Genomic DNA, 12272 nt, shown 5'->3' on the forward strand with positions numbered 1-12272 from the left:
TTTTTTTAAAAAAAATAAAATTACCTGGTTCAGAATCTATGCAAAAACAATTATTAATGTCCCTAATATCAGAAACTGAGATTATGTTTGAGAATAATCTCAAACATGGAAAACAGTAAAGCACCAGGCCTAGACAGATTCCTAGTGGAATGGTACAAAACATACATTGATCTCTAGGCACCTAGGTTATTTCAATTATATGATGAGATATTCAGAGAAGGAATTAGCTCAACATTATTGAGCTAATCAGGCATACCGTATTTTTCGCCCCATAGGACGCTCCATCCCATAGGATGGACCTAGTTTTTTGGGGGGGAAATAAAGGGGGAAAAAATTATTTCCCCCCCAGGCGCTTGTGGGGCTGGCAGCGGACCAGGTCCGGGGGACAGCGGGAAGACGCGCTGTGCCTCCCTGCTGTCCCCGGAGCTTGCGGGGCGGCAGCGGGGAGAAGCGCTCTTCTCCCCGCCACCCGCCTTCAGACCAGGTCTGGGGACAGCGGGAAGACGTTCCACCTCCCCGTTGTCCCCCGACCTTGTGGGGCTGCCGCTGGGGCTCTCCTGAAGCCTGGAGAGCAAGAGGGATCGGTGTGCACCGACCGCTCTCGCTCTCCAGGCTTCAGCGAAAGCCTGCATTCGCCCCATAGGACGCACACACATTTCCCCTTCATTTTTGGAGGGGAAAAAGTGCGTCCTATAGGGCGAAAAATACGGTACATTACTGTTATTCCAAAGCACCAACCAATGCCCAATTTCTCTGATTAATATTGATACAAACATTTTAATGGCAATATTGGCAAGTAGGCTGCAAACAGTAATACCAACTATTATTAAAAATGACCAAATAGGCTCTATAAAGAGAAGACAAGCCACAGATAATATCAGGCTGGTTGTGGATTTGATAAACTTAAACAGGAACAAGAATGATATAGCTATATCATCTCTTGACAAATTGATAGAAGATATGTGCAAACTTGCAGCACATGAACAAATCACATATAAACGTAGACTTGCCATGGACAAATTTAACAATATTTGGAATTCATTTCTATAAACACTGCATTAGGTTAAATGTAGGTTAACTACAATAACAATCTTGTAATGTTTATAAGTTCTCTTTTAGTTTTTGGTTTTTTGTATATAGGTGTTATTCGCCCCCCCCCCCCCACTTTCCATTTTCTCCCCCTGGTTTTTCAAGTGTTATTTTATCCTGTGCCCTTACAATTATATGCACATTACTTTTTATCTTTCAAAAAAGTGTATGTATATGTGTGTATATATGGTGGCTGTATAATTGCTATAAAGGCAACAAATTCACATCTTACTTGATTCTGAACTCTCTAATATTGGTGTCTCTGAACTCTGAGTTCTCAGGGATTCTTCCTGACCTTCAGGTTTGCTGTAATTTCCACTCCCTCTGGAACTTGAAGCTGTACTGCTCCTAGCAACAAGAACATTCAACAGACACATGTATTTATTTTAGATATTTATAGCCTGCCCTTCAAATATATTCCCAGAATAAAAACCATTTACTAGTATTATTGAAGTATGAGCTAGTTAAATAATATTATAAAATAAGGAAAAATATATTGCTATGGAGATATGGGAAATACTCTTTAATAAGCACCATAAAATTTTACTAAAACAGCAGTCAGAAAGAACTGTTATATGGTAATGACAAGATGGTATATTAACCCTGTTATAATAATAGTAATAGTAAGAAGAACTACCCAAAAAAATACTGACAGCGTGAAAAGGAAGCAAACTTCTTTTGCTGGGAATGTTGCAGGGAAAATTTACTGGAGAATTATTAAGAAGATTACAAAAAGCCTACTACGATATGCAATCCCTCTAGATCCTCTTTATTACCTTTAAAATTATATGGATGTGTTTATTTCTAAAGGACGTTAAAAACTAGCATCTTGAATGGCTATGGCTGTTAGAGTATTATATGGAAAAAACTGGAGGTTGTATACAATATGCTTCATGAAGGAATGACAATAAAATGTGGACATGGAAAAACTAACACCTATCAGAATGAAACGAAAAGCAAAGATAAGAAAACATTAATTGAAATAGTTTGTGCTTTACATTGAGTATTGTAGAAGCAGTACTAATATATATACAATATTGATTTTCATCAATTTAGTTTGATATTTTATATACCATTAATTATAATATAGGAAATCTAAATATGTATGTAATTTATGCTGCTTTAAGATGTCTTCCCCATACATATATACACAAACGAACAAACAAACAAACAGACACACTCTTTCAATTCTCATTTGGAAAAAGCTGCTTGTAATTTTCATTGTAGTTCAGAAATAACAAGAGTTCGTGTACTAGTACTGAAGCAATTATAAATATTTATAACCAAAATAGTGTTTGTTTTTGCTCTGTAACAAAATATTGTATTGATTATTGCTGTGTGGGTCATGACCATTATACCATCTGGTGCATAATGCTTTCTTCTTCATATACTATGCTATAAAAACTGGATTCCCACTTGGGTAACTGTAATACTTGGGGCTGCCCTTGAAGATTACCTGGAAGCTGCAGCTACTATAGATTGCTGCTTGCTAGGCTGTTGAGTGGAATAGTTAACCGGAGCTATGTAACTGTCCTGACTTGAGAGTACCACTCTCTCAATGTCTTCCTGCACAGGCATTAAGCCCTTCCAGGGATGCCCTGCTCAGCACCTCACGTTTGGAAATTATGCAATGACACAGGAGAGCACCTTCTCTGCAGTGGTTCTCTGACTATGGAACTCCCTCCCTCTGAGGTCCATGTGGTGCCAACTTAAGATCAATTTCATCACCAGGTTAACACTTTGCTATTTTTCAGGCATATTTGAATTCTCAACTCTGCTCTGTTATAATAATAGAATAAGCTGCTCTCTGTGTTTTAATATTGTTATTTATTGTTTCACCTGCTTTTGTTTTATTACTGCAATTATCATACCCCACTCTGCTAAATTTGATATTCAATTCATATAGTAAGACTGAAAAGTGTTTTATGTGTAATCCCAGGGGTGGAAATGATCTCCAGTACGATTTACTATCCCAGTAAATGTAATGAAATAATGCTTGAAAGACTTTTCAAAATGATTTTAAAATACTGAAAGCACCATGTAAAGCTTGGGTGTATGAAATAAATGTATTTTTCATACAATTCCTAAAACTTGCATCTAGCCTAACACAATATTCCTCTGGTCTAACTCAGCACTTTTTCCTAATGAAGTTATTCTGGCAGTGTAGCATATAAAAGCTATTAAATGAAAAAGTTCAAGTGTGAGATCTAATGTTAACCATAGAGTAAACCAAAATACAACTTAAATCCATTGGGCAGTATCCAGTGTTGAGCAAGCAGACTTCACATCACCTTCCTTCCCTCCCCACATGGCCCCCTAAACTCCCCCATCTTCTCTAGAAGGTCCCCCACCATTCCAGAACAGATTTGTGCAGTGAAGACAAGGGAAGGCAAGTCCCACCACAAGTGGAAGTCTGTTCTGCTTGCACATGGACAGTATTGAATACAGCCCATTGATTTCAGTGGCCCATTGATCACCCCAAAATGCTACAACTGAAGTCATAGCTAAAATTGGAAAAGTAGTGCAATCTTACCATTCATCAGTGAAGTCTAATTTTATTGTGCTTGTAGTTGTTCCTTCTGTACTATAGTGTAAACTTAAAACAGGTTCACTTGTTCCAGGATGTGGACTTGCCTTTTCATCATCTGAAAACAAAGTGTTAGTAAGTGTGAACATACCACATATGTAAAGATATCATAATTCTGAGGGCAATTCTGAGGGCAATGCTGTTGTCAAGCAGAGGCTTGACAACCATATGTCAGGAGTGCTCTGATGGTGTTTCCTGCTTGGCAGGGGGTTGGACTCGATGGCCCTTGTGGTCTCTTCCAACTCTATGATTCTATGATTCTATGTTTATTTTAGTAATAGCTTCATTAAAAGTAGAGCTTCGGAGCTTGTTCAAAGTTAAACGCTTACGTATTAGGTATGATCACCTTGTAACTCATGGGGAAAGGTCCAAACACAACACCAATAAGGTGAAGCGGAAAACAAAGATTTAGAAATACATGTAACATTTCTGCTGAATCAAAGATATGCCATCTACGCAGAGCCTTATCTATTGTAAATGACTAATGTCTAAATATTACAAATCAGTAGTTTCCAGTAAATGTGTTTAACCATTTTCAACCAGAATCCTGAACAAGAACTGCAAATTAGCTGAATATCCAAAGAAGGAAAAACTTTTTTTTAGCTGCTCCATGGGATGGTACTAGGTACAATGGATAATTAAAAATTCTTCTTTGAAAGTTGGGTTTGGTACGTTTCTGGAAATAGTTTCTATTCAAAGTATAAAAAATATGAATGTTTTCTGGAAGACAGCTGCAGCAAACAAAACAATTTTTTTAAAGGAACAGCATGTCTTAGGACCAGTTATGTGAAATACATGTGACTGCCTTTTCATTAAAACTGTCATTGGAGGCCCTGCTCTATATGCTAATCATGTGGCAATTGTGGAAATTATCTTTTCATATGTAGTACCCCTGTTGTGAAATACTCTCCCCAGGAGGCTCATCTGGTTCTTTTACTTTCATGTCTTTCTGACATTTTTATTTTTTCAAATCTTTTAAAATAGCTTCCTATGATGTTGCTGTTTTCAACTGTTACTGCTGTTTCATTGGATTTTAGAAATGTTAAATTAGTTTTAATATATTTGTACTTTTCCACCTAGGATATATTAATTAGTTTGAACTGAAGATGCAGGATATAAATTATATAAAACAAAGAGATCTTGTGCTACCTATTATATGTGTTTTTATTATATTATATATAATGTTTTTGTCTGGTGCCTAAAGATAAGTAACAAAAACATTCCTCTTCTGCCAGACCCTAATTACAAATCTATGGAGTTATTGTTTTTGTTTGTTACTATGTTACATATTTTTGTATTTTTATATTGTAAACCACCCTGTGATCCTCAAATAAAGAGAGGTATAGAAATCCAATAAATACTAATTATAATTATTACTATAAAACTTTTTAGGCAAACCAGAGAGGAATTGATGAAAATGAGGCAAGGAAGGAAGGGATTTCCAAATAGGAAGCGAAATCAAGATGGAAAGGGAAATGGGATAGGACTCTGGAACATGACGTCTTCTCTCCTATGAACTCTTGCTGGAAAAAAACCCTTCAATAATACACTTCTAGTTTGGCCCTGAGTGCTTTGGTAACCTTGCCTTCTATTGCTCTTTAATTAGAAATTGTTGCTGCTGTGCATGTCAGGCTCCACCCTGTATTTCTGCACCCTGCTGCCTGCCTGAACAACCTGCCTGTGCCTTTGTCTCTCTATGAAGTCTTAAAACATTAGATTTCAGCACAATGTTCCCACTCTTTTAATTGCTTAATTTTGCTGGTTCTTATAACTAGAAAACACAACAAAGGTTTTCCTATAACTGCATCATTCAGCCTTGTGTAATTTTGAATAACCAAACAAGCATTTTTTTTAACAAGAGTTTTGTAGCACTACCGAAGGCATCACTATTCAGTAGTAAATTCAATGGAACTTAATCTCATGTAAGTGTGTAAACTTAAAATATTCTTAACAACCTTTACATGAAAACAGAAGCATAGACTGTTTTCATTTTCTTATTAGTAGATTGTTAGTAACTGTGTGTTGTTACCTTTCAGTTTTCCCTGAGGAAAAACAGATTTTTAAAGCTCAAGAGCAATTGGGGACAAATTTTAAACCTATTTTCAATAAGTAGTTTTCTTCTCTGGTGCAAGATAAGCAAAAATGATGAAAAGGCCAAAAAATGGGGGGGGTGCACAGGAGCAAAATATGTAGGGTGGAAGATGGTTGACTACAGATGCCTGAACTTATATAGTACATAATATTACAAACAAGACACCAGAAGCAATCACAACCAACTCCTGAAACATATATAACATAGCTGAAAGTTTTAGTGATCACACACAAACACACACACACACACACACACACACACACACACACTAACTATCACTGGACAACACAACCCAATCTATAATTTTAGGATGTGCAGCTCTGCAAAGAAAGGAAGCCTCTTCTGTCTTAGTAAAGCTCCTGACATGATGCCAATAGAAGACTTGAGGTTGCCACACAGAACCCAGTCTTGTTGGTATCATTGCTCCAAGGCAATTCTCTAAGCTGGGCTTTATCTTCTGCACCAATACAGTCGTACCTTGGTTTTCAAACAGCTTAGTTCTCGAACGTTTTGGCTCCCGAACATCGCAAACCTGGAAGTGACTGTTCCAGTTTGCGAACTATTTTTGGAAGCCAAACGTCCAACGGGGCTTATGGGGCTTCCAATTGACTGCAGAAGCTTCCTGCAGCCAATCAGAAGCTGCGCTTTGGTTTCAGAACATTTTGGAAGTCGAACGGACTTCCAGAATGGATTCCGTTCAACTTCCAAGGTACGACTGTACATTGTTTGTAATGTAATTGGAAGTAGTTTTGCAATGGTAGCTCTGGTCCACTGGTTGTGATTTGCACCAGAAGCTTTGTCTCTCTTTTTGCAAAACCATGTCCTATAAGACCAAAAGTACTGAGCACAGGTGCCAACTCCTGGGGCCCTGGGTGCCTGAGCACCCAAAAAATTCCCCATGAAGGGGCCGGGCACCCACAAATTTCCATGCCAGGGCCATGCATGCTGCATGGCATCCACAGCCCTGGGCACCAATGGTCATGGGGCCAAGTTGGCACTCCTGGTACTGAGTACATGTAAGTGATGGTGAGTATATACCGTTCACAGAATTGCAATGCAGTGTAACATAAGTTGCATTGCTACCTTATCAATCTGCAAGTCAGCAAAACCTGCATAGTTGCAACCTGCACTAATCAGCTCCCAAATCTATAAAGAGAAAACTGATGACTGTACTTCCATTTCCAAAATCATGGGATCCAAGTATGAATTACTCTAATCAAACATATCCAAAATGTATCTATATTTCTTCTACAATAGGACATTGCACAAGTAATCCAGTCTCAGGTAGACCAGTGATTTGAGAGAGAAAATGTGATTTACAATCAGTTTTAGACAAATATATTAAATTCACCTCAACTACAAACCTGTATAAGTGAGGGAGTGATAAAGTTAAGATCACACATACAAAGAACTGAGAACAAATTATTCAAAATAATTCCAATGTAAGGCAATAAAGCAGCAATCTTGTATGAACTTTCAGGGAAGCCAATCCCCCAGAATTCAATGTGTCTTACTTCTGAGTACATACACCTGAAAACATATCACCTAACTACAGTGGTGCCCCGCAAGACGAACGCCTCGCAAGACGGAAAACCTGCTAGACGAAAGGGTTTTCCGTTTTGGAGGCGCTTCGCAAAACGAATTTCCCTATGGGCTTGCTTCGCAAGACGAAAATGTCTTGCGAGTTCCTGCAGGATTTTTTTTCCTTTCCCCCCCCCTTTTCCTAAGCCCTAAGCCGCTTATCAGCTGATCCGCTGATAAGCCGCTTATCAGCTGATCCGCTAAAAGCCGCTAAACCGCTAATAGCGCTAAGCTGTCAATGGGCTTGCTTCGCAAGACGAAAAAACCGCTATACGAAGAGCCTCACGGAACGGATTAATTTCGTCTTGCGAGGCACCACTGTACTTGCATATAGTGCTAGTGTGTAGGTATAAGGCTCAGTGGGGTGTGCAGCAAGCTTTAAGATCACAAATGTTTCACCATCAAGCCTAAATGTGTTAAAATCTTTCAGCTACATAAAAATCTACACATGTTGCATAAAAATCTACATAATCTGCCCATAGCCATTTTGTAGCACACAGTTGCATGAAGTGGGTCTACTTATGACAATTTCAAGCATTTAGCCTTTTAAACTTCAGCTTCTACATATGGTATAAGACAGGAAGAGCCAAAACTTGCTTCTACACATATAAAATCTACATGCAGAGGCAGAGTATGAACCAGATCTCTTTGTTTTTGATGTGAACATTTATAAAGATCAAGTGGAGTATTACTTCTCAAGTGCATTACAAACAATTATGCCTCATGATCCCTTAATATGTCTATTTAAAATGTTTACCACCAGCTACTAAAAAAAGTACAAATTATGAGGAACAGAACTGAGAAACTCCCCTTTGCCATGCATCAGCATTTTAACAGTTTACCAATTAGCAAGTATTGTGGCAATGCAGTTTGACTGGGGGAAGCATAACTTTGATCAGGAATATGATTGATACCCCTCAAAATGGAAGTCACCCTGTTCTACAATAATGTCATCTATCCTAAACTGAGGTATGTGTTACAGCCAAGGGTAACAGGAAGCCAAGATGCATCATTCCCACACATAAATATGGCAAAATTATTTTCAGCTAAGGTCATTTTAGCACCCAAAGCAAAATTCAAAAAGGCCCAAACAAGAGTCTATAGAAATCAAAATAACTTCATCTGAAAAGGGGCCTCTTTCTTCTAGCTGATGTGAAAGAGCTGCTTAAAATGCCACTTCATTTCAGGTTTGTGAGGAGGACAAAGCATGGGATTTGAAACCAAAGTTAAACATTGGTGAGTGCTAGGGTTAGTTTTCTTTCAGTGCATCAGGCTGGAATGGGAAGCCCTTAACTCTACAACTTTGCATAGTGAAGCAGTCGATCTTATGGATCAGATATTATTCAAACAGGAACTATACTTAACAAAATTGTTACAGAAGTAAGGAGATATTCAGCCAAGTATTAGTTACTTTGGAGCACTGTGATGAATGAACACCACCAAATGCCAAGAACACGCAAGAAGCAACTGCATTCACTCTCTTGTTCTTGAGGGGAAGCATCTCAGCAAACAGTAGCAGCACAAACTATGTAACTACACCAGCTGCTTAATAAACCTTGACAAATGACAACCTGTAGGCTGAGGGTCCTGTGGGGATCCCTTAGGGGAAGACTGATCAGAGCTGGAGGACTGTTGTGCTGAACCCTCAGCTAGCTCTCGCTGTCTCTGCTGTTCAGCCTTCTTAAGCCTCAGCCGCTGCAGGCCCCTACGGAGTATAGCTAACTCAGGCGCCATTAATTCTGACAGACAGGAAAAAAAGGGTGTAAAAAGAAACAGGCATAGAACATAGGATAAAAAGAACATAAAGACTAAAGAGCGAGGTAATAGATATTGAGTAGAGAAATAAAAGCAGCAAACGTTTTGTTTAAAAGCAAACTACTAATATTCAGAAGGAAAATAAAATGTGTTTTATTGGTTATTTCCTTTCTAAATTATAGGAATTATGAAGCTCATTATTCATGCTTCATTGTCTCCAACTATTACCCAATTATTTAGCCATTTAAGTAAAGAATAATGTACCAAAAAAAGCATGATATGAAACACATACATATGGAGCTTTCCTAGAGTATCCTTTGTGCAAGAGATGACACTTTCTCTTAAGTTTTCTTTTGCATTACACATCATGGTATTAGGAAGAAGAGAGAACTGAAGCGTGACTAGCACAGTTTTTAAAAAGTGACTCTTCCCACCAGATTCTGTTTTTAAATCCTAATACAAAATTTTCATAAGTAATGCAGCCACATGTTCCCTATTTATGAGTAATTTTTTTTTAGCAAATAGAGAAGGTATGTGATAAAACACAGTTGAGAATGGGAAGTAACCTTAAGACCAATACAGCACTGAAATAAGAAACTTATCTCATACTTTTTTCCCCAATACAGAGAGAGAAGCTTGATGTAGAAAGATTTGTGTATATTGTAATAAGTGAAAGAGTGACATTATTTTTTTCATAAAGCAGATACTCAGAATGGACAACTTCTGCATAGATCAGGAATCCAATCTCCCCTTGTGTTATTCTACACATGTTACAATACATTTTAAAAAATTACATGGAGACTATCTCAGCATAGGGGGAAAATAATGTATAAAGTGTTTCAAAGGCAGACAAATATTGGAGAAATTATTGGAAAGCACTTCTGCTCACATAAGCTGGGGCACTTGATTCTGGCAGATTCTCCTCCCTTCAACTAATGCATTCCTCTGAGACATACACCATTCTGTTCAGGAGGATCCCTCAGCACTTAGAAGGGTCCTCCTCACCGAGGGAGCAGTCAGCAAAAATCGGGTGCCCTAACTTATGTAAGCAGAAGTGTTTTCCAATAAGGCAAAGACACTATTTGATGCAGCCCAATGTTTTGAAATGATTCCTTGAGAAGTGAGAAACTTGTGGTTACCAAAGTCTACTAAAAAGAAGCAGCAGCATTTTTGCTGAAATGGCTAACTCTGCTGAAATGGTCAACAGATTAAAAATGGATAAGAACAGGAACTACAAGCACAGGCGGAGAAAAAATAGTGAGTTCCTCTTTAAAATTACTGATTTTAATAATATTTTCATAGGTAGGGAAGATCAGCTGGTGTTTGACTTAATGTAGGCATATAGATATCTTTGCATATTTACTATTAATTAGATCAGTCTGTTTCATAACCAAGCTTACAAAACTCTAATGGTCTCTGAGTAACAACTCATTTAAGCTGTAATGGTAGGAAATTAATTTTAAACTGGTTTTAATACTTGTTTAGACTATTTAGCCTAAAGAAAAGTTTGGCTGTAACAGCCACAACACAGTAAAATACAATATTATTATTATTATTGTTGTGATCTAATTGTTTGGATGATTTGATTTTTCATGAGAGAATAAAGCGTCTCAAGAAACATGCATGCACAACCCCATAATGCATAGCATGGGAAAAGGAAAGTCATGAAAGTTCCCCAATGACAGTAATGCCATCTGCAAATGGAATAAGCTAAGTAAAAATTGTATTCTCTCTGTTGAGTTACATTACCTGGTTCACATAGCAACTCTGCCAGAGACAGCAGCTTAGCTCACAAGCAACAATAAAACATAGTTCAGCACTACATGAATGAGCCTAAGGAAAACGTTTTTGTGTTCCCCTCATACCCCTTCTTGTCTGACAGGAGGACATTGTCAGAGTTTAGTTTTACTTTTATGGAATCTCTGCTCTGCTATGCATTTGAACCAGAGGTCCTGCTTTAAACCAAACTCTGGTCAGTTTCACAGTATGGTAAGAATTTATTTCTACACCACTTGTTCATTACCCAGGTAAGGGAACAGCTTTTAAACAAAACATGGAACCAAGTGAATTACAGCAAGCTCCAGCAGATCCAGTTAGGGACCTGGACTTTATTAGATACTATTGCAATAGGACAGAGCTCAACTTAACGTGGTTGTTCTAGCCACTTAAGAAGGTCTGCCACAAGGAGCATCGGAACAAGGGTTTCATAGGCACAGCACACAAAGAGTCATAAACATCAAAACATTCCAAAACAATCTTCTACATACAACAAGAAAGGTTACAGGTCATGAGAGGCATTGGCTCCATACTGTTAACTTCACCCCCACAATTACCTTGGGGTGTCCCTAACTGCTCTGGCCATTTGGGTCTCAAATGTCCTTAGCAATCAGGCCTAGACAGGGTTGTTGACATTCCTGACCCTATCTCTTCCTTGGAACCTTTCAAGGAGATGCCAGATTTCACCCTGGTGCTAACTCAAAACAAATATAACAAAACATCCTTCATGATCATTTGTGCCATTTTCAGGGTCAGATTGGAAAGGAATGCAGCATAGGAGTCATAAAATGCAGGCACACAAAATCAAGCCGAATACATTCTAGCCAAAGGTTCAATAAAATTAATATTGGAACATTTTAAATATCAAAATCTACACCCTTGGTCTTTTAATTCTTACATCAATAGTAAGCCAACTTCAAACTAAGGGTTATGAAACTGGCTTACTAAACAAGCGAGAGTTGATGTCTCTGGTTTGAACATAATGCTATGCAGAGATTTCCTAAAACTGAACTCTTGTAGTGATTCATTCTTGTCCATGCAGTATGAAGTAAGTGGAGAGTGTTCAATCCTTTGCTTGCGTTTGTTCAGACTCATCCATGCAGCATTATACTATGGTTCAATGTTACAAGCAAACACAATGTATGGCACAAACGTACTAACTCCTCTGGAACACAAACGTTGTAACCAGATTCACTTAGGTGAATAATAGCTACTTTCTCAACAGACAGTAATTTAACTTTGTAAAAGTCTCAACATTTACAAATCTGATAACTATCTGGAGTAACTCCATATTATAGCTGAACAAGCATTATTTTAATGTCATAAAGGACTGCTATGCATGAGCATGCAAAGCAGTTTGAGAGAAAAGTAAAAATAAGAGAAAACAATTCT

General features: G+C 38.0%; 1 protein-coding gene across 4 annotated transcripts in view; it reads right to left on the reverse strand.

The window, feature by feature from the left end:
* The window catches only part of DCAF6 (DDB1 and CUL4 associated factor 6), a 48208-nt gene that overhangs the window by 9332 nt on the left and 26604 nt on the right, over positions 1–12272 (reverse strand). For 3 of the 4 annotated variants that reach the window (XM_081858458.1, XM_081858457.1, XM_081858460.1), the window contains exons 11-13: positions 8921–9088; positions 3623–3734; positions 1322–1437 (exon numbers count right to left, since the gene is read on the reverse strand). In XM_081858458.1, the coding sequence (XP_081714584.1) occupies positions 1322–1437; positions 3623–3734; positions 8921–9088 (396 nt within the window). The remainder of the gene's footprint in view (positions 1–1321; positions 1438–3622; positions 3735–8920; positions 9089–12272) is intronic. The other variant, XM_081858459.1, reaches the window with a different exon arrangement.

Source organism: Podarcis erhardii, assembly GCF_964252035.2.
Source record: "Podarcis erhardii genome assembly, chromosome: 4".
Taxonomy (NCBI): Eukaryota; Metazoa; Chordata; class Lepidosauria; order Squamata; family Lacertidae; genus Podarcis; species Podarcis erhardii.